Raw genomic sequence first — 22,051 nt, 5'->3', positions numbered from 1 at the left:
GCCTGCCCTCCCTGCCTGTCTGCCGTCCCTGCCTACTCCACAGACGCTGTGGTTCCCTCCCAGGTCTGTTCCGGAAGGCCTGTGTTTCACCAGCCCCATTTCTTCCCTCACACCTGCTTCCTACATTTTTCTCTCTTCCTGGGGCCATGCCCTTCTGCACGGAGGATGACACAATTCGTCTGCTATAATCAGGGGAGTCCTAAACACTTTGCTTGTGTTTTTAGGCAGGGGTGACAGGTGTCGGAGCGACTTGGGATAGAAGCAGGAGCACTTACCGAGGGGCCCTCCTCCCAGTAGCAGGCAGGGCGCACGGGGTCGGCTTGCATGGCCAGCAGGTGGAGGGCCCTCCCGGCCAGGCCCAGGAGCCGGGCGCGGATCTGCACACAGCCCACACTCAGCGGCTGCAGGCTCCCCAGCTGCGCCAGTGCCTCGTGTGCCAGAGTCCGCTTCAGCGTGAACCATTGCTTCGAAGAGACAGACACGTTACAGCTGCCACCCCAAGGGCGGCCGCCCCCTCTGCCCAGGGGACCCAGTGAGCCTGCCCCTGGTGTCCTCTGTGGGTGGGGACACTGGGAGCTCTGAGAAACACCGCCGCCCGCAGGGTGCTGCCCACGCAGGGAGGGTCTCGGGGCTCTGGTGTGGGGTCACAGACGTCTGCTCATATAACCTTAATTCAGCGCTCACTGACAAATCAATTTTAGGCCCGTCTTTGGTTCATTTATACTTATGTAAATTAATTTGAGTCATATTTCATGACGCCTAAGAAAATGTAAAATGGAAGAATGTACATTTCCCTCAAAACATTCTACATATTCAGCTGTTTTGAGTATGTCGTCAGCTGGACTCCATTCAACCAAAACGGAGTCCACCTCTATTGACTCTTTAATCCACATATGAATTAATTGTTAATATGAATTAATTCGTCAAAGCCAATTCATGAGTCCGGAAGGGCAGCTGCGAGTCACGTAGGAAACGCCGCCGCAGTGGAACCTGCATTTTATGAGCCAATTCAGTCCCCTCAAAGGGCGAGACAACGTCCTTCTTCTGCAAGGCCCGGGAGCTCCCCCTGCTGCAAGAGGTCCCCGCAGGGAGGGTGCTCAGACTCCCCCAGCCGATCCGCACCGCCAGGCGTGCGGTGATGGAGACCCCTCCTGCTGGAACGGGGCCCCTCAGCTGCACTGTGGCCTGGTGCTCCCCTCACAGGGAATCTGCGACCCCAGCAATTACCAGCCCGACGGAAGTGCAGTCACTGGTGTTCTGCAGATAGTCCGCCAGCAGCTTCTCCAGGGAGCCCTGCCCACTCTGCTGCCCGCGGGCCTCCTCCCAGATGAACTGGAGCATGTCCAGAGCCATCTCCACGAGGCTGAGCTTGAGGCGTGCCAGCTTCCTCATCAGCGGCGTGTTGACGTTCTGCAACTGAGGGGCCAGGCGTGCATCTGAAGCACGGAAGCTTCTGGTAAGCCTGACTCTACATCCCACGGCTTGGACGAGGCATAACTGACATAAGAAACTCAAAATAAACCGCACAGCTCTACAGTGAAAAACTGACACACTTGGATCACGAATACACCCGTGAAACCATCACCGCCTTCGAGATCATGCAGTAGCCCTCACCCCCAAATCTCTTCGTGCCCTGTCGTGTCCCTCCCGGTCACCTAGCTGCCTGCTGGCACCCTGCATTCATCTGCATTTTCCAGAGCTGTACCTACGCGGAAGCGCACAGCGTGCGGTCTTCTATCTGGTTCGTTTCCCTCAGCGAAGTCACCGTGAGATTCCCCACGCGACTGCACGCATGCTGCGTCCCTCACAGCCGGTGTCAGTGCACCGTGCGGATGGGCCACCCTCTGCTTATCTATTCAAATATTGTATTTCCAGTTCTGGGGCTACGACGAGTAAAGCTGCTGCGAACACCCATGTGCAAGTGAACACACGGGAGTGGAAAGGCTGGGTCCTGGGTAGGCCCGTGTGTAATTCTTAGGAAACAGCCGAACTGCCCTCTGCAGCAGCTGTGCCACTGGCGCTTAGGGCCCAGGTCTCTCCACACATCTGCTGTGGTTGGTCTTTTACATTGTAGCTGTTTTAATAGGTGGGTGGTGGTTTCTTACGATGGTTACAATTTGCGTGTCCCTAGCTGGCTGATGACACTATCTTTGCATGTGCTTATTTACCATCCACATATTTGCTTTGGGGGAGTGTCTGTTAAAATGTTTTGCTCATGTTTTATTGGGTTGTTGTTAACTTTTGAGAGTTCTTTGTCCATTCTGGATACAATATCTTTATCAGACAGAGGATTTGTAAATGTTTCCTCCCTGTCCATGGCTTCTTTTCCTTCTCTTCATACTGTCTTTTGAAGAGAGGTCCAAGCTATCACTTTATTACTTTATGGCTCATACTTTAGGTGTCATAAATAAGAAATCTTTGCCAAACCTGAGGTCACACATCTATTTTCCTATGTGTTCTTCTAGAAGCTTCATGGGTTTAGCCCTTATATTTAGGTCTACAATCTATTTGGAGTTAATTTTTACATATGGTGTGAGGCGTTAGGTAAAGTGGGCTGTTTTGGACGTGGATGATCCTTCCTTTGGCGAGCCGCCTTTGTGTCTTTGGTGAAGACACAAAGTGCGTGTGGGGTCCCCGCCTGGATTCCGTTTTGTTCCGCATGTCGACTTTTACACGAGAGCCACACTGTCTGGATTCCCGCTCCTCTCTGTACTAGGCCTTAAAATCAGGCGGCGTCAGACCCTCCAATTTCGTTCTTCTTTTTCAAAGCTGTGTTGGCCATGTTAGGTCTTTTGTATTCTCATATGAGTTTTAAAGTCATTTTGTCATTTTCTCCAAAAAAAAGCCTGCAGTGATCTTGGTCAGGGGTATAGACGATTTAGGGCGAATCAAGAACTTAACAATACTAAGTCCTCTGATACGCAAACATGGTATGTTTCTTCACCTACTTACGTATTCCCAGCTATTTCTCACTTCTATTTGTAGTTCTCAGAGTACAGGTCTTCACATTTTTGGGACAAATTTCATTTTTAAATGCCGTCATAAAATTGTTTAAAAATTTTTAATATCTGAGTGTTTCCAGCATGTAGAAATACACAACTGATATCTGCATATTGTTCTTATATCCTGCAACCTTACTAAACTCAGTATTAGTAGCTTTATTTTTCGGTGGATTGCATATGACTGTGTATACAGACAATTTTGTTGTATGTGAACAAAAACAGTTTCCTTCCTTCCTTTCCAATCTGGACGCTTTCAATTTCCTTTTTTCCTGCCTGACTGCATAGGCCGGAAGTCCCACGTCAACACGGAACACGGGTGAGGAGAGGGCACCTCCTCGTCTTCGTCCTTATCGAAAGGGGCATCGGTCTTTCTCCCATAACTGTGACATTACCTCTGGCTTTTTCACAGATGTCCTTTATCAGACTGAGGAAGTTTTCCTCTATTGTTTGCTAGGAGTGTTTACCAGGAATGGGTGTTGAATTTTGTCAAACGCTTTTCCTGCATCCACAAAGATGATCATATGGTTTTGTTAGTTTTGAAAATAAATGGTGAAGCAAGTTAATTTTTGAATGTTAAACTATTCTTGGGGTAACCTTGGCTTGGTTATGATGTATTATCCTTTTTAAATACTGTTGAATTCAATTTGCTAACATTTTGTTCACAAGGAATGCTGGTCAGTAGCTTTTTGTTGTTGTTGTTAATATCTTTATCTTGTTTTGGTATCAAGGTAATATTTGCATCATAGAAAAACTGGGACGTATTCTCTCCTCAATTTTCTAGAACAATTTGTGTAGAACTGGTATTATTTTTTCTTAGATACTTGGCAGAATTCACTAGTCAAGCCATCTGGGCTTGACATTTTCTTTGTGAGAATGCTTTTAATTACAAATTAAAAATTTAAAATATATAGGGCTACTCAGGCTTTCTTTTTGAGTGGGCTTTGGTAGTTCATGCTTTCAAGGAATTTTTCCATTTCATCTAAGTTGGCAAATATATTAGCATAAAGTTGTTTGTAATATGATCCCCTTATTATCCTTTCAATATCTGTAGAATCCACGGAGAAATTGCGTCTCTCATTCCTGATATTGGCAATTTATGTCATCTTTTTTTTTCTGATCCGTCCGACTAGAAGTTTTTCAATTTACCGATCTTTTCAAAGAACTAGCTTTGGTTTCATTACTTTCCTCTTTTATTTTTCTGTTTTCTGTTTCACTGATTGATTGCCACTCTGATCTTTACTTTTTATTCCTCTGCTTATTTGGGAACTGAGTTTGCTCTCTTCATACTTTTGTAAGTTGCAGGCTGAAGTAATTGATTTGAATCTTTTCCCATTTCTCCTACAGGTGTTTAGTGCTGTAAATTTCTATCTCAGTGTTGCATTGGCAACATCTTAAACATTCTGATAGGTGTTTTTTTAATTCCCTTCAGTTCAAAATACTTTCTCCTTTGATTTCTTCTGTGGCCCACAGTTATTGCAACGTTTGCTATTTACTTTTCAAATCTTTGGCATTTCGCACATACATAGCTGTTTTTTTGTTTTGTTTTTTGTTTTTTGGTTTTTTTTTTTTTGAGACGGAGTCTCGCTCTGTCACCCAGGCTGGAGTGCGGTGGTGCAATCTCAGCTCACTGCAAGCTCCGCCTCCCGGGTTCACGCCATTCTCTTGCCTCAGCCTCCCGAGTAGCTAGGACTACAGGCACCCGCCACCACACCCGGCTAATTTTTTGTATTTTTTTTTTTAGTAGAGACGGGGTTTCACCGTGTTAGCCAGGATGGTCTCGATCTCCTGCCCTCGTGATCCGCCCGCCTTGGCCTCCCAAAGTGCTGGGATTACAGGCATGAGCCACCGCGCCTGGCCAGCTTTCTGTTTTTTTAAATTGAGGTAAAAGTCACATAGCATAAAATTAACCATTTAAAAATATACAACTCAGTGGCACTTACACATTCACAACATTGTGCCACCATCATCTCTAATTCCACAACATTTTCATCACTCCAAAAGGAAACCCCTCACCCATTAAAAAATCATCCCTCATCCTCCTTGCCCTGTTTTCTACGGATTTATCTATCTTTCTGTTTCTGATTTCTAATTTAGATTGTGGCACCAGTATACATTTTGTATAACTTACATCTTTTAAATTTATTGAGACTTGTTTTATGGTCCAAAATACGGTCCATCTAGAAACATATTCATGTGCACACAAAGAGCATCTTATTCTCCTGTTGTTGGGTGAACGTTCTAGAAATATCTTTAGGTCATAGTGGTTGGTAGTGTTGTTCAAATCTTCTAGTGATTTGCTGATTTTCTGGCTCTTTGTTCCATTAATACTGAGATACTGAAATCTGACTGCGAGTGTGGGGTTGTCTATTTCTCCATTGCAATTTTGTCAGTTTTTGCTTCATTGACTGCGAAACTCCGTTATTAGCTACAGAAATGTTTGCACTTCTAGCCTCTTGACTGGTTGCGCTGTTTGCACTATAAAATGAGTTTCTTTATCCTTGGTAATATTCTTTTTTCCAAAGTCGGCTTAGTTATTAATATAGCCACCGCAGCTTTCTTTTCATTAGTGTTAGCTGGTATATTTTTTCCATTCTCCTTTTAACCTATTTATGTCTTAATATTTAAAGTGGCTTTCTTGTAGGTAACCCATAGTTGGGTTTTGCTTTTTTATATAATCTCACAAATTCTTTTAACTGAGGGCGTTTTGATTATTTAAATTTCATGTAATTATTCCATGATTAGGTCTAAGGTTATCATCTTGCTGTTTATTTTCTGTTGGTCTCACCTGTCCTTTATTATTTTTCTTTTTTCTGCTTTCATGGGGGACAAATGAATACTTGTTATGATTTCCATGTATCTCCTTTCTTGGCTCATGCAGCACACATCTGTATTCTGGGACTTCTGTGGCTGTTGTGGTGTGTAGAGAGTATGATGCCACTTCACGCACAGTGTAGAAACCTTGCATCTGTTACTGACCTCCCAATCTTTATGCCATTGTTGTCATACATTTCATTTTTACGTGTTATAGGCCCCATGCTACGTTGTTATTGTTGTTTAAGCAGCCAATTATCTTGCAGAGTGATTTTTAGAATAAGAAAGATTGGACACACTTTCCCCTGCAGTTTACGTGTTTGAGGCTCTCCACGCACCTGTGTGGATCCACACTTCAGTGGGCATGGCTTCCTTCTGCCTGCGGGACTGACTCCAAGAGCTCCTGCAGCCCCTGAGGACGCCTTCCTTCGGCTCTCGAGTGTTTGCAGAAACATCTTTCTCTCACCTTCATTAAGAATCGTATTTTCTGGGTATAGAATTCCAGGTCGGCAGTGTTTCCTCTTGGCCTTCACAGAGGTCCCTGCGCTGGGCTCTCAGCTACACCGCTTCTGTGGGAAGCTGCGCCATTCACCTCTGTCACTCTGCACACAACGTGCAGTGCTCTCTCTCTGACGCTCAGATGCTCTTATCACTGGTGTCAAACCATCTGGTTACGGCTCTGACACAGTTTCATTCCTCTTCATAGTTCTTGTGCGTGGGATTCATTCAGCTTCTTGGATCTGTGGGTTTGTATTTATTTTTATCAAATTTGGAAAATGTTCAGTCATTAGTTAGTCAAATTATTCTACTTTCTCCTCTTCTCCCAGGATTCCAATTACACCTATATTCGTGCACTTAAAACTGTGTGACTTTAATTTTTGTTCTCTTTAATTTCATTTTCTCTTCATTTTTAAAAGTTTCTGTTGCTATGTCTCTAAGTTCTCCAATGTTTTCTCCTGCCATCGTTGTCATTCACTCCACCTGGTGCCTTCCTCATCTCCCGTGTCGTGGTTTTCACCCTGAAAGTTTGGGTTTTGTCTTCCTTTTATATCTTCACCATTTCTACTTAACTTTCTGAACATATAGAATACAGTGATAACTTGTCTTCCAATTATAATATCTGTGCCCACTGATCAATTTGCTTTTGATTGATCAATTATTCTCCCTATTTTCCTGCTTTTCTATATAGCAATATTTTATTGGTTGCCAGACATTTGGGCTTTGTTTTCCTTTGGGGTCTGGTGGGCATTTCTGCATTTCTGTATGTGTTCTTCAGGCTTGGGCTCTGTTCCAGGACAGTTGTCTTCTCAGAGGAAATAGTTGGGTCCTTTCAGGTCTGCTTTCTAGGGTCTCTCAGGCAGGTCTGGAGTGGGGCTCACCAGGCCTAAGGACCCCTGACTGAGGCAAGGCCCTGTGTCTGCTTTGCCCGACACCCCAGGGATCATGGGGGTTTCCAATCTGGCTGGTGAAGCAGGTGCTGTTCCCGCCCTAGAACGCTTTTGGGTGGTTCTTCCCCAGCACGGGGCAGCTTCCTCTCAAGAGTGTGCTCATCAGGCCTGGGCAGGACACTCCAGGGCCTCTCTCGAAGGTCTTGGGGTTTTCTCTCTGTGCAGCCCTCCCCTGCCCTCCCCTCCCCGGGGCTCTGTCCCATGAGTGGCAGTGCCTGGCTCTCCACAGGCTCTCGGCTCCATCCTGTGACTCAGGTCACCAGCAGAATCCACCGGAGCCACCGCGGTGAGCTTGGACCTTAGCTCGGGGACCACTGCCTGTCACTGCTGATGTCTAGTGTTCTGAAAGTCCTCGTTTCATACAGTTTGTGTTTTTGTTGTTTCTGGTCCCTGTTACTCCATCTCAGCTATAGCAGCAGAAGTCAGCTGGCTTGTAAGGTAAGTTACAGTGGGGTTTATATCCCGGTGGGAGTGACCCAGTGTACACAGGAACCAGGACACTTGCTTACGTCTTGAAGTGACAGTAGGCCCTGGACACTGAGGAGCCTCCCTTCCTCCTCAACCACGGCGCCCTGGGCCAGGCCATATGCTTCCAAGTAATACGCAGTTTTTTGTTCTTCATCTTCCTCGTTCTGGGCACGTAACCTTTATAAGACATAAGAATGGAATTTGGAACAAAAAATGTTAAAACATTATGTTATTATTACTAAATGTTTAATATGTCATTTTCTATCATTATACTATATATCTTATTAGTGCTTAAAATGATGTTTTAAAATAGCTAACATGTAAAGACATTCTCGATATGTCTTAGAGGTTTAAGAAGCTGGAATAATGCAGTATGTACAGCGTATTATGGTTATGAAATTTAAATCTGCGCTTGAAGGAGATTTGCAGAAGCAATTCTACAGCATCAGCTTTACCCAGCAGGCTAGGTTTGATCGGCTAACTCAGCTTCCGCAAGGACAGCGTACGGCATCCACAGTGACAGACACGGCTCAGGTCAGACCTTGTGGTGGGTTACACCTTTCCCCACACAGGCTTCTGCACACCTGCACTGGGCCCGCCGTGTCGAGACGCTTGCGTGTGGACAAGTGGGGGCAGCCCCAGGTTGGGGGCAGGGCAGTGGACGGGGCCAGGGAGGCTTTGCCAGGGCAGGGGTGGCTGGCAGCCGCTGTGGTGGGGACAGCTGGCATCAGGACTGTGTGGGCCCTGCCCTTGGGGGGAGCAGCCCCTGAGATGCCACCTGGGGCCAGGCTACAGAGCCATGCAGAGCGGGGCCGTCTCCTTAGGTCAGGGCCCTGCAAGCAGCTCAGGGCTGCTTGGGATGTGCGCGTGTGACCTGGGCCTGGGCACGTGTGTGCAACGCGTGTGTGCCTGTGGCTGGTGGGGGTGGGTGGTGCTGTATGTCTGTGCATGTCTGCCAAGGGCTGGAGGCGCAAGGCCCAATGTGGGTGCCCTCGAGGGAGGTGTGGGCAGCCACAGGGCTGGGGCCAGAAAGAGGCCCTGTCAGGGGCAACGGGGCTTCCCCGACGGGGAAGGCTGGACATGTGATCAGAACATGTGGGGGAGGCGGCAGCCGGGAGCTTCCCAGGGGAGGGGCCTGTGGACCCCAAGGGGGTGCAGCTGGGGTGAGCCAGGCCCAGAGGGCAGGATGGCACTGGGTGTGCTGCGTGTGGGAGAAGCAGTGACTCCCGTGCAGGGGGGCGCAGAGGCAGCCTTACCTCTTGATCTTCGCTCGCTCTAGTTTTACATCAACACAATTCTCTTTGTAGCCACAGTCGATAAACTTTCTCTCAATTTCCAACAGGCTATCGTCCATGTCTTTCAGCAGCAGCGAGCACTCGGTGGCTTCAGTGACCGCCGACTGCTGCGCAACCCTGACCCGCAGGCTCAGGCACCTGACGGAGGGACAGTTTGGGGCCTGGAGTCAGAAGCCCCAGGGCCGCGTCAGGACTTGCGGCTGGGCTGCTGCTGTTCTCCCCGGTGTTCATCCAGGGATGCTCAAAGAAACGCTTTTGGAGCGTTTCTTGAAAATCAACATCATACGGGCCTCATTCTGTGATCGCATGTGATAAAATCAGCCCCACCCCAGGCACTGCATCCAGGTGGAAATTCAAAAACCCTCTCCTACTTGACTCACTAGTGGAACAGAACCCGCGCTGAAGCGTTGGGCGGTTCACACACTGCTGCTGCGGGGCCCAGGGCAAGGCCGGGAGGGAGGCGGAGAGCACAGGAGCCAGGCTGCGGCCCGGAGCAGCCACAGCAGGGCCCCGGGCTGCCCTCGCGCAGATGCAGAGAGCTCCACAAAGACAAAGCAGAACACGAGGAAAGCCCGAGTCAGACAGAAATCCGTGTTGCTGGGGTCTGTAAACCAAAGCCAGCTCCTTAAAAAGGTCCACTGTGTTGGAGCCTGTGATTCTGATTTAGAAGAGATGGCGTCGCCAGCCTGGCTAACACAGTGAAACCACATCTCTACTAAAAATACAAAAATTAGCCGGGCGTGTTGGCGCGTGCCTGTAATCCCAGCAACCCGGGAGGCTGAGGCAGGAGAATTGCTTGAACCAGGGAGCTGGAAGTTGCAGTGAGCTGAGATTGCACCACTGTGCTCCAGCCTGGGCGACAGAGAGACGGCGCCGATAAACGGCAATGAGGGAGGCGTGCCTGCGGCAAGGGCTTTGTGAAAGCTGTAAGAACACATGCCCTACAAATTCACACGGACACACCACAAACTTAGAGGAAAAGGGTTCCTAGGCCCTTCCCAAGGCCCTGGAGTTGCCTTTCGAAGCCAGACAGGACACGTGGATGCAAGGCCCACTTCTCAGAGAAAGCCTGAAGCAAGCTCAGGAAACTTCTGGAGCTTTCTGGAGCTGTGCGGAAAGCTGTGGATATGAGGCCCCATGACATGGGCCTCTGAACTTGCACAGGCTGGACGTATGGCACAAAAATCGCAGATGGAAAAGAGGAAACCACAGCTTTCACGCTAATGAACAGTGTTTCTTACAAGGAGTTACCTGGCTTCTAGATCTGTGATCATGAATTCCAATAAAGGCAGTCGGTTTGGTCTTTCTTTCTTGAGGATCTTGAAGGCATTGATGAGCTTCTGAAATATGTGACACACCTGAGGACAGGCGGGGGTGGATACGGGTGTGTCTGAGGACAGGCAGGCATGGATACAGGTCTGAGGACAGGCAGGCATGAATACAGGTCTGAGGACAGGCAGGCGGGGACAGATACAGGCCTGAGGACGGGTGGGTGGGGACAGATACAGTCCTGAGGATGGGTGGGGGTGGATACGGGTGTGTCTGAGGACAGGCAGGCATGGATACAGGCCTGAGGACAGGCAGGCGGGGACAGATACAGTCCTGAGGACGGGTGGGGGTGGATACGGGTGTGTCTGAGGACAGGCGGGCATGGATACAGGCCTGAGGACAGGCGGGCGGGGACAGATACAGGCCTGAGGACGGGGTGGGGGGTGGATACGGGTGTGTCTGAGGACAGGCAGGCATGGATACAGGTCTGAGGACAGGCAGGCGGGGACAGATACAGGCCTGAGGACAGGCGGGCGGGGACAGATACAGGCCTGAGGACAGGCAGGCGGGGACAGATACAGGCCTGCCTGAGGACGGGTGGGGGTGGATACCAGCGTGTCTGAGGGTGGGCAGGGATGGATCCGGGCGTGTCATCAGCGGTCTGCCAGGCAGAGCATCCGACGTGCAGCCCCAGGTCCCCATGCCTCTTACCGTAGCTTCTCTTCCTGGGTGTTCCATGGACAAGAGCGCCTCTGCCAGGGTCAGAGTGGAATTGTACCAGAACTCCTCACTTCCGCCCAGGGGCTGGGCCTGTGCGATCATTTTCTTGGCTTGTCCATAGTTTTTCTCCTTGTTGGCCAACTGTGCAAGGAGGAGCAGGCACTGGGCCTCTGCACAGGGCTCATCCAGCTCCTGAAGGAGAGAGACTCAGACATGTGTGGGTTCCTCTACAGACGTGTGCAGGCAGGGAGACAGGAGAAGGTAGAGAGAAGGAGGAGGCAGACAGAGAGGCAGAGGCAGACAGAGGCACCGGGTGAGGGGAAGACAGGGCCGCTCACTCTGCCAGTGGACGGGTGGGGCCCACGGCCGCCCTCGCACTCCCTGGCAGGACTTGCTGTCCTGCCCGGCTCCTGCAGCCCTGTGGCTCCTCGAGTGGGACGCCCACCCTCCCCGCCCTCCCGCACTCCAGAGGCTTCTCTGGAGTCAGCACCAGCTGCAGCGTGCATGACTGTATCTGATTCCATTTAATTGTATTTCAGTGATGTGCTGATGAGCGGGATCGGCGTTCAGTGAGGCGCAGCCCCACTCTGGCTCGTCTTTGGGGGGATCTGTCTCCCCCTGCCTGGGCGGCAGGAAGCTTGGTCCCCGGAGCCTCCTGGGGTTCCTGCTGGCCTCGTCCTAGCCCTGTCTTTTAGAGGCTCCCGCTTGGGGCGAAAGGCTCGGGACAGTCGCACCTGGACACCGATGCTGAGAGCGGCTCAGAGGCTCCCAGAGCCCGGCCTGCCCGTCCGGGGCCTGCTGCCAGGGAGTTGGGCAGCCACATGATCTGGGACAGAAACACAGGGCAGCCTGTGCTAAGAAGAGAGGGGTGCTGGTGGGAGGGTGAGGAGAGGATGGGAGCGGGGTGGAAAGCAGGTCCCGGCTCCAGGGCTCCCCGGCTTATCTTCTGCAGCAGAAAGGCGGCGTCCTGTTCCCAGGCATCACTTTCTGGCCAAACAAGATGCCCTGTGTGCTCGATTGGACCTGGGCAGGCCCCTCCCAGGGTAGATGCAGGTGCGGGGACAGAGGGGAGGGTGGGCTGATGAGCTGGGGCTACCCGCCAGAGAGCAGGTGTCCCAGCTGCTGAGGGCTCCATCTCTGGCCGTTCCATGCATTTAGATGCCCAGGACGAGGGAGGGGCCGCAGCCACTAGGGAGGCGTGCCCCAGGTGTGCCCCAGTTGTGCCCCTGCCAGACACAGGATCCACCTGGACACCACAGCCCGCACGCACCGGGCACGGCTGTGACCGCCAGAGATGGCGTGGGGAGGGCCTGGGTTCACCGCAGCCTCGTGGGCAGTCAGGTGGCCTGAAGGTAGGCAGGTGGGTGGCTGGGCTCTGTGGAAGGGCATTCCTCGCCTCTGGACCAAGCCTGGCAGGGGTGCGCAGGCCTCTGAGGTGGGAAGACAGGGAGGCCCTTCGTGGCTGGGCCCAGAGAGCAGGGCTGGCAAGGGTCCAATGGGGCCTGGCTCTTGTGGGGCTTGTTCAGGGCAGCTACAGTGGGTCAGAGGCTGGTGACAGGGTGGGCAGGGGCTTCCACATGGAGAGGAGGAGGGTGAGGGGGTGGGACAGAGCTTGGCTGGGGATGAGGAGAGCCCAAAAGGCAGGGAGAGGACAGGGTGGGTGGTGTAGAGGTGGGGTGGATGGGGGGTGGAGGGGGGGTGGAGGGGTTAGAGGTGGGGTAGAGGTGGGTGGAGGTGGGGTGTAGGGGGGACGGAGGGGGGGCGGAGGGGGTGGAGGGGGGTAGAGGGGTTAGAGGTGGGGTAGAGGTGGGTAGAGGTGGGGTAGAGGTGGGTAAAGGTGGGGTAGAGGTGGGGTGGGTGGGGTAGAGGTGGGGTAGAGGTGGGGTAGAGGTGGGGTAGAGGTGGGTAGAGGTGGGGTGGAGGTCGGGTGGAGCTGGGGTGGAGCTGGGGTAGAGGTGGGGTGGGTGGGGTAGAGGGGGGTAGAGGTGGGTAGAGGGGGGGTGGAAGTGGGGTGGAGGTGGGGTAGAGGTGGAGTAGAGCTGGGGTAGAGGTGGAGTAGAGGTGGGTAGAGGTGGGGTGGGTGGGGTAGAGGTGGGGTGGGTGGGGTGGAGGTGGGGTAGAGGTGGGGTGGAGGTGGGGTGGGTGGGGTAGAGGTGGGGTAGAAGTGGGGTGGGTGGGGTAGAGGTGGGGTGGAGATGGGGTAGGGGTGGGGTGGGTGGGGTAGAGGTGGGGTGGAGGTGGGGTAGAGGTGGGGTGGAGGTGAGTAGAGGTGGGTAGAGGGGGGGTGGAGGTGGGGAGGAGGTGGGGTAGAGGTGGGGTGGAGGTGGGGTGGGTGGGGCGGAGGTGGGGTGGGTGGGGTGGAGGTGGGGTGGAGGTGTGGTAGAGGTGAGTAGAGGTGGGTAGAGGGGAGTGGAGGTGGGGTGGAGGTGGGGTAGAGGTGGGGTGGGTGGGGTGGAGGTGGGGTGGAGGTGGGGTAGGTGGGGTAGAGGTGGGGTGGAGGTGGGGTGGAGGTGAGTAGAGGTGGGTAGAGGGGAGTGGAGGTGGGGTAGAGGTGGGGTAGAGGTGGGGTGGGTGCGGTGGAGGTGGGGTGGAGGTGGGGTAGAGGTGGGGTGGGTGGGGTAGAGGTAGGGTGGAGGTGGGGTAGAGCTGGGGTAGAGGTGGGGTAGAGGTGGGTAGAGGTGGGGTAGAGGTGGGGTGGAGGTGGGGTAGAGGTGGGTAGAGGTGGGGTAGAGGTGGGGTGGGTGGGGTGGAGGTGGGGTAGAGGTGGGGTGGGTGGGGTAGAGGTGAGTAGAGGTGGGTAGAGGGGGTGGAGGTGGGATGGTGGTGGAGTAGAGCTGGGGTAGAGGTGGGGTAGAGGTGGGTAGAGGTGGGGTGGAGGTGGGGTAGGCGTGGGGTGGGTGGGGTGGAGGTGGGGTAGAGGTGGGGTGGGTGGGGTAGAGGTAGGGTGGAGGTGGGGTAGAGGTGGGGTGGAGGTGGGGTGGAGGTGGGGTAGAGGTGGGGTGGGTAGGGTAGAGGTGGGGTGGAGGTGGGGTAGAGGTGGGGTAGATGTGGGGTGGGTAGGGTAGAGGTGGGGTGGAGGTGGGGTAGAGGTGAGTAGAGGTGGGTAGAGGGGGTGGAGGTGGGATGGTGGTGGAGTAGAGCTGGGGTAGAGGTGGGGTAGAGGTGGGTAGAGGTGGGGTGGAGGTGGGGTGGAGGTGGGGTAGGCGTGGGGTGGGTGGGGTGGAGGTGGGGGGGGTGGAGGTGGGGTGGAGGTGGGGTAGAGGTGGGGTGGGTGGGGTAGAGGTGGGTAGAGGTGGGGAAGAGGTGAGTATAGGTGGGTAGAGGTGGGTAGAGGTGGGGTGGAGGTGGAGTAGAGCTAGGGTAGAGGTGGGGTAGAGGTGAGTAGAGGTAGGGTAAAGGTGGGTAGAGGTGGGGTGAAGGTGGGGTGGAGGTGGGGTAGAGGTGGGGTGGGTGGGGTGGAGGTGGGGTAGAGGTGAGTAGAGGCGGGGTAGAGGTGAGTAGAGGTGGGGTAGAGGTGGGTAGAGGTGGGGTGGAGGTGGAGTAGAGCTGGGGTAGAGGTGGGTAGAGGTGGGTAGAGGGGCGTGTGAGGCTGATGCCAGGGTCTCCAGTGCTGACACTGAGTGGGAGGGCAGAGCCCTGTCCGGAGGAGTAGGCAGCACAAGGAACAGCCACAGCCCCCAGGGCAGATGTTTCCAGCCTGGAGTCCCCTGAGGTCGGTGGGGGTCTGAGTGCTGAGGCCACGGTGGGAGAGCCCAGGGGAGGTCAGAACGCCAAGAGAAAAGGCCACCATGTGGGTGGGCCTGAGAGGGAGGGGAGAGCCAGAGAGCACGCGGGAGGGGTGCCACCAGCAGGACGGAGAGAGCCCCGCCGAGGAGGGGCCAGGGTGGAAGGGCAGAGCACACTCCCATCGCCAGCCTGGGGGAGCGGGTTCAGAGAGGCTCGGGGTGGGGCGGCCGGGAGGCACTGGCTGAGGGCGAGGTGGGGCCGGAGGGAGGGCAGTACACGAAGGCAGGCTTTCCGCGACGCGGATGCGGCTGAGAAGCCAGGGTGAGCTGAGGGCCAAGTTGAGGACAGGAGCCAGGAGGCCTCCAGCCAAGAGGGCGGGGAAAGATCAAGGAAACTAACAACTTCCTGCCAGAAGCGCCAGCTGCGAAACGAAGTCCCTGCACAGCCGCGGCCGCAGGAGGAGGGTGGGCGGCCGCAGGAGGAGGGGGGCGGCCGCAGGAGGAGGGTGGCGGCCGCAGGAGGAGGGTGGGTGGCCGCAGGAGGAGGGGGGCGGCCGCAGGAGGAGGGTGGGTGGCCGCAGGAGGAGGGTGGTGGCTGCAGGAGGAGGGTGGCCACCTGTGCTCGTGGGAGTCTCACACCTGTCACATTCGTCCTGGGACTGGGCTCCCAGGTCCACGGAGGCCCCGGCACACAGCAGACTCACTCCCTAAGCCCCAGAGCTCTCATCACCTGACGCCGGGTGAGGGAGGCCGGGCCTCTGCCCACCTCAGGGGCTTGACTCTCACCCCGGGAGCTCCCAGGAGCTCTTCCACACCCCCAGCCCTCGGCCCCAGCAGAGGCTGGCCCTCTCCTGTGGCTGTGGCCAAAAGAATGCTGCACCCAGCATCCTCAGTCCCTTCCTCAGACAAGCTCCCTTTTGACCCTGGTATGCACACACCCGTCTCTGCTATCAGAGACCTGCACACACCTGTTCTCAGTGCCTGAGACCTGCACGCACCTGTCCCCCTGCCTGACACCTGAATGCACCTGTCCCTGCTATCAGAGACCTGCTCACACCTGTCCTCAGTGCCTGAGACCTGCACACACCTGTCCCATTTACTGAGATCTGCACACACCTGTTCTCAGTGCCTGAGACCTGCACACACCTGTCCCATTTCCTGAGATCTGCACACACCTGTTCTCAGTGCCTGAGACCTGCACACACCTGTTCTCAGTGCCTGAGACCTGCACACACCTGTCCCCCTTCCTGAGACCTGCACACACCTGTTCTCAGTGCCTGAGACCTGCACGCACCTGTCCCCCTGCCTGACACCTGAATGCACCTGTCCCTGCTATCAAAGACCTGCACAGGCCGGGCGCGGTGGCTCAAGCCTGTAATCCCAGCACTTTGGGAGGCCGAGGCAGGTGGATCACGAGGTCAGGAGTTCGAGACCATCCTGGCTAACACGGTGAAACCCCGTCTCTACTAAAAAATACAAAAAACTAGCCGGGCGAGGTGGTGGGCGCCTGTAGTCCCGGCTACTCGGGATGCTGAGGCAGGAGAATGGCGTAAAAACCCGGGAGGCGGAGCTTGCAGTGAGCTGAGATCCGGCCACTGCACTCCACCCTGGGCGACACAGCGAGACTCCGTCTCAAAAAAAAAAAAAAAAAAAAAAAGACCTGCACACACCTGTCCTCAATGCCTGAGATCTGCACACACCTGTCCCTGCTATCAGAGACCTGCACACACCTGTCCCCTTGCCTGAGACCTGCATGCACCCTGCCTGAGACCTGCACACACCTGTCCCCTGCCTGAGACCTCACACACCTGCCCTCAGTGCTGGAGATAAAGTCTGCACCTCTCAAGGCTTTGATGGGCGTCACTGAATTTTTATACCATTCTAGGACCCTCTCTTTTTCTGGAGTTTTTCTTCAAAACAAGTGACAGGCTGTCTGGTTCTGTAGCTCTGCCTCACCCTCCCAGTGAAAGCAACTCTAAAATCTGGACAGAAGATGTCACCACGTGTCTGAGGTGAGTTTGGAGGGCAGTCAGTGCTGGCAAAAACTGGCAACTACAATTTTTGCACAGAGAGAAGCACCCGTGGGCCTCCATCCATCTGGCTTTTTCCTGGGGCTGCCATCCCTGCAGGGGAACAAAACCCGGGGGAATGCAAGCGCCCGGGGTGAGGAGAGGAGGCTGCAGCTGGGACTTCCAGTGCTGAGGCTTGCAGGGCCAGTCCCAGGAGGAGGGGCCGAGGCGAAGGGTCCGAGGTCCGTACTTCCCCTCAGGGCTGTCAGCTGGGCTTGGCTGCTCAGGGCAGAGGAGGATGACACAAAGCCTGGCAGGAGCCAGCTGAGACCAAACAGCTGCAGCGCCCACCGGGGAGACCGGGCCTCAGCAAACGTCCCGGGGCTTTCACTGGGGACCGTAAGGGTCACATCCGGGGAGTGAGAGAAAAACGAACAAAGACCAGACCAGACCCGGATCCCTGGACCCAGGCGGCCCCGCACACGATCCGCCCCCTAGAACAAAGTGGCACTTCTGGCAGACACTCTCTGGGGTTCCCCAAGTTCTCATCCAGCCTCAGAAGGTAAGAAACTGACGGTGGCAGGAGGCAGAGAGGAGCCACCGACGACCAAGAGAAACGAGAGGTTGCAGAGACCCACAACAGGTACTGGAAATAGAAACTTCAGCAAACTGTGAGTGGCAAAGCAAAAGACGGACAGACAGAGGCCGTGCTAGAGATGAATGCTACAGCCCCAGCCTCCGCCTGCCCCAGCCTCCGCCTGCAGCCCCTCCGCTGTGCACCGTGCGCTGGGAGCGGCCGTGGGTGGTGACGGGCTGGGAGGGCTCCTCACCTGGAAAGCCAGATGAGCCTCTGACAGGAGCAGCCGTGCAGGCTGGTACAGGTTCATCTCCAGCAGAACTTCTGCCTTCAGCATCCACAGGAGGGGAAAGGACGTCCCATCCAGGCCCCTCCCGGTCTCCCCATTCATCTTCAAAATCTGGAAGACACCGCAGCCCCAGGCGGCAGGGTCCTGACACTGCGACCTCCGAGTCCCACGGGACGAGCTCTGGCTCAGCAGCCATCCCTGCGACTCAGGAACCACACCACACCGAGGGCTCCCTGCTGGCCTTGGCACCGTGGGCGCCTCACAAGCTCCCCGTGCGCCCTGAGGCCAGGGCTCAGGCCTTTGCCTTTCCCCCGACAGGCCTCTTGCACCCTGTGCACCTCTCTCTTCTCACGAATCCCCTTGCAGCCAACCAAGACCACCACTAGCCACGTAGAGCCTTTGCTACTACACACACACACACACACACACACACACACACTGGGGTGTAGGACCCCCTGCCCCACTTCGTGCTGCCGAGCAACCCCGGGATCTGGGCCTGCCTGCGGCTGTGCACCCGGCCTTGCTAGGGCACCCCTGGCGTAGGCCGGTGGCTGAGCCCCTGCACTGGGATCTGGGCCTACCCCACATCCTCCCACCCTCTCCTCGCTAAGCAGAGACCCCGGCGGGGGCAGAGGCTGAGCCCCGCACTGCTGTGTTCTGGATCCAGGTCCTGTGCTGAGCCCCTGTCCTGTCCTGGCTGCCAGGTCACAGGAAGCATGACCTTTGCTCCTCCATGGTGCTCCCATGGTAACTGCGTTTTGGGTTAGGAGCTGGGCTGGTCACCTTCCTTTACGGGCAAATGCAGCGGATGCTGTGCTCTCCTGCTGAGGGAAACCAGGTGGCGGGAGGCCCAGTTCTGTCAGACGACGAGGACCCCCAGGTGGAGACCCCTCTTTGCTGTCCCCACCTTCTCTCTGCCTCTGCGCAGGCACCTGGCAGGCCTGTTCCAGGGAGGCCTGTGGTGCACATAAAGCTCATCTTTCCCGGGGAATTCCAGGGCCCACGGGAGGAGAAATCACTCACAGGAAGCCCCTCGCACACTGACAGACAGGCCGGCCCCTCGCACACTGATAGACACAGGCCGGCCCCTCGCACACTGATAGACACAGGCCGGCCCCTCGCACACTGACAGACACACAGGCCCCTCGCACACTGACACACACACAGGCCAGCCCCTCGCACACTGACACACACAGGCCGGCCCCTCGCACACTGACACACACAGGCCGGCCCCTCGCACACTGACAGGCCGGCCCCTCGCACACTGATAGACACAGGCCGGCCCCTCGCACACTGACAGACACACAGGCCCCTCGCACACTGATAGACACAGGCCGGCCCCTCGCACACTGACAGACACACAGGCCCCTCGCACACTGACAGACAGGCCGGCCCCTCGCACACTGACAGACAGGCCGGCCCCTCGCACACTGACACACACAGGCCGGCCCCTCGCACACTGACACACAGGCCGGCCCCTCGCACACTGACAGACACACAGGCCGGCCCCTCGCACACTGACAGACACACAGGCCGGCCTCCTGGCTCAGCTGCAGCCCTGCACGGCCATGAGGGCACCGGTGTCCACCGGGCTGCAGGTCAGAAGGATTCTGGGCGGTGATGTTCACCTTGTCCTTGGCTTCCAGCGGTTTGATCTCCCCAGGCCGGATGGGAAGTGTCTGCTCACTCAGTGTTGGCAGGCTTTCTTCTAATAAAGGTTCCTTATTTTTCTCTTTTTTCAACGCGATCTCTTTCCTGCAGCTAATGTGAGTAAAACAGACGATACGAGTTATCTGTGCACCATGAGTTACCCACCTCCAGCATGACCCAGGAGAACCACACAGCCGTGTCCCCAAGTGCTTGCTCTCCCCAGAGGGGCAGGAGTCCAGGGCAGAGGGTGGCTGGGTGGCTGGCTTTTACCCGGCCACACCAAGGGCAAGACTCAAGCCCCGGGCGGCGCCGGGTGGGACCGCACCCACCTGGCCTGCTCCAGCTCGCTGACGTACACCTGCCCGACCGCCTCTTCATGGTGCGCAGCTGCTTCGCTCAGCTTCAGCTCGGAGCACACGTGGGCGAGGCTGTGGGGAGTGTGGCCGGGAGCGTCAGTGCCGCGTGGGAGCGGAGGGAGCCAGAAACAAAGCTACGAGTGTGTTTCACAGAAAACGGTCAACTAAAACATCGAGGCATACTTGGATGATGTTTTCAATCCTTTTTCAAGGTAAGCGAAATGACTAGGGGAAAGTGCCAGGTAGCTCCATCACATTTCAGGTGGGATTTTTTCCTGCTCCTTCACAGATCTCGTGTGAGGCATTATCTGTTGCCTCCTGGATGCCGTCCGAGGAGGGGAGGAGGCCCTCAGGTGGGCTCAGCAGCCACCACCACAAGCAGAGAAGCCTTGACTCCTGTTGAAAACCCTATTCTTGTAAAATGCTTTCAGGCAAGCAGGAAAGTTGCAGACACCAGGAAGCATCCCTGTGCAGGCCCCGGTGGCCCCTCTTGGCCCCATGACCACACCTGCTCCAGCTTCCTCTGCCGCTCCCGCCCCTGGGATATCTGAGCAAGCTGAAGATGCAACTTGCGGCCTTTCTCCCAGATCCTTCAGTGGCCCGGGCACTTCCATTTATCACACTGCACTTTATTGTGCTGCTCAGATACTGCATATTTTACAAATTGCAGCCCTGAGCGACCAAGTCCATCGGCACCATTTTCCAACAGCACCTCCTCACTCGGTGTCTCTGTGTCACATTCTGGTGATTCTCAAAATATTTCAAAAAATCAAAATATTATTATGATTCTGCTACAGTGATCTGTGTTCAGTGATCTTTGCGGTTACCATTATAATTGTTTTGGGGCACCATCAACCACGCCCATATATGACAGCAAACTGAGTCGACAAATGTCCCGTGGGTTCTGACTGCTCCACGGCTTGGCTGCTCCCCCACTTCTCTCCCTCCCCTCGGGCCTCCCTATTCCCCAAGACACAGAAGTTTTGAAATTAGGCCAGTTAGTAACCCTGCGATGGGCTCTAAGTGTTCCAAAGAAAGGAACAGTCACACGTCTCTCACTTTAAAGGAAAAGCCAAAAATGATTCAGTTCAGTGAGGAAAGTGTGTCAGAAGTGGAGACAGACTGCAAGCTCGGCCCCGCACCAGTTAACCAAGTTGTAAGTGCAAAGGGAAAGTTCTGAAAGGAAATTCAAAGCTCCTACAGGGAACGTATGAACACAAATGACGAGAAAGTGAAGCCACCTCAGTGCTGATATGAATAAGTTTCCACGGTCTGCGCCAAAGACCAAACCAGTCACAACATTCCTTTAGGCCGAAGCCTAAGCCAGAGCGAGGCCTTCACTCTCTTCAATCCCATGAAGGCCAGGAGATGTGAGGCAGCTGCAGAAGAAAAGTTTGAAGCTAGCAGAGGTGGGCTCGTGAGGTTTAAGGACAGAAGCCGTCTCATAACATAAAAGAGCCAGGTGAAGCAGCAAGTGCTGACGGAGAAGCTGAAGCCTTAGCCGGAAGATCCAGCTAATAAGAGCATCGATGGTGGCTACGCTAAACAACAGATTTCAGTTGCAGACCACACACAGCCTTCTGTTGGAAGAAGATGCCTTCTAGGACTTTCATAGCTAGCGAAGAAAAGTCAATGCCTGGCTTCCAAGCTTCCAGGCACAGGTGGACTCTCTTGCTAGGGGTTAACGCGGCCGGAGACTTTGAGTCAAAGCCAGTCCTCATTCACCATTCTGAAAATCCCAGGGCCTTTAAGAATGATGCTCTATTGGCCGGGCGTGGTGGCTCACGCCTGTAATCCCAGCACTTTGGGAGGCCGAGGAGGGCAGATCACGAGGTCAGGAGATTGAGACCATCCTGGCTAACATGGTGAAACCCTGTCTCCACTAAAAAAAAATACAAAAAATTAGCCAGGCATGTTGGTGGGCGCTTGTAGTCCCAGCTACTTGGGAGGCTGAGGCAGAAGAATGGTGTGAACCCGGGAGGTGGAGCTTGCAGTGAGCTGAGATGGCGCCACCGCACTCCAGCCTGGGTGACACAGCGAGACTCTGTCTAAAAAAATAATAATTAAAAAAAAAGAATGATGCTCAATGTACTCTGCCTGTGCTCTATAAGAGGACAACAAAGCCTGATGTCAGCACCTCTGTTGACAGCATGGTTTGCTGAATATTTAAAGCCCACTTTTGAGACCTACTGCTCAGAAAAACAGATTCCTTTCAAAATAGTACTGCTCACTGGCAATGCTTCGGCCACCCAAGAGCTCTCACGGAGATGTACAAGCAGATGAATTCTGTCCCACGCCTGCTAACACCACTGCTAACACCGCAGCCACGCAGCCCATGGATCAAGGCGTCATTTCGACTTTCAAGTCTTACTATTTACAAAGCACATTTAATAAAGTTACAGCGGCCACAGAGAGTGATTCTTCTGAGGGAT

General features: G+C 54.7%; 1 protein-coding gene across 5 annotated transcripts in view; it reads right to left on the bottom strand.

Moving 5' to 3' along the window:
- LOC105471092 (cilia and flagella associated protein 46) overlaps positions 1 to 22,051 on the bottom strand; it is a 125,100-nt gene that overhangs the window by 34,488 nt on the left and 68,561 nt on the right. For all 5 annotated transcript variants that reach the window (XR_011607560.1, XM_024789507.2, XM_024789503.2 and 2 more), the window contains exons 33-41: positions 19,593 to 19,691; positions 19,242 to 19,374; positions 17,578 to 17,724; positions 11,005 to 11,205; positions 10,276 to 10,382; positions 8,986 to 9,162; positions 7,771 to 7,906; positions 1,228 to 1,416; positions 276 to 464 (exon numbers count right to left, since the gene is read on the bottom strand). Coding sequence is in view for 4 of the 5 variants with exons in the window: in XM_024789507.2 (XP_024645275.2) it covers positions 276 to 464; positions 1,228 to 1,416; positions 7,771 to 7,906; positions 8,986 to 9,162; positions 10,276 to 10,382; positions 11,005 to 11,205; positions 17,578 to 17,724; positions 19,242 to 19,374; positions 19,593 to 19,691 (1,378 nt within the window). In the remaining variant the exon portion in view is untranslated. The remainder of the gene's footprint in view (positions 1 to 275; positions 465 to 1,227; positions 1,417 to 7,770; positions 7,907 to 8,985; positions 9,163 to 10,275; positions 10,383 to 11,004; positions 11,206 to 17,577; positions 17,725 to 19,241; positions 19,375 to 19,592; positions 19,692 to 22,051) is intronic.

Source organism: Macaca nemestrina, chromosome 9 (genome assembly GCF_043159975.1).
Source record: "Macaca nemestrina isolate mMacNem1 chromosome 9, mMacNem.hap1, whole genome shotgun sequence".
Classification (NCBI taxonomy): domain Eukaryota; kingdom Metazoa; phylum Chordata; class Mammalia; order Primates; family Cercopithecidae; genus Macaca; species Macaca nemestrina.
This window is presented reverse-complemented; position numbering and strand designations above follow the sequence as displayed.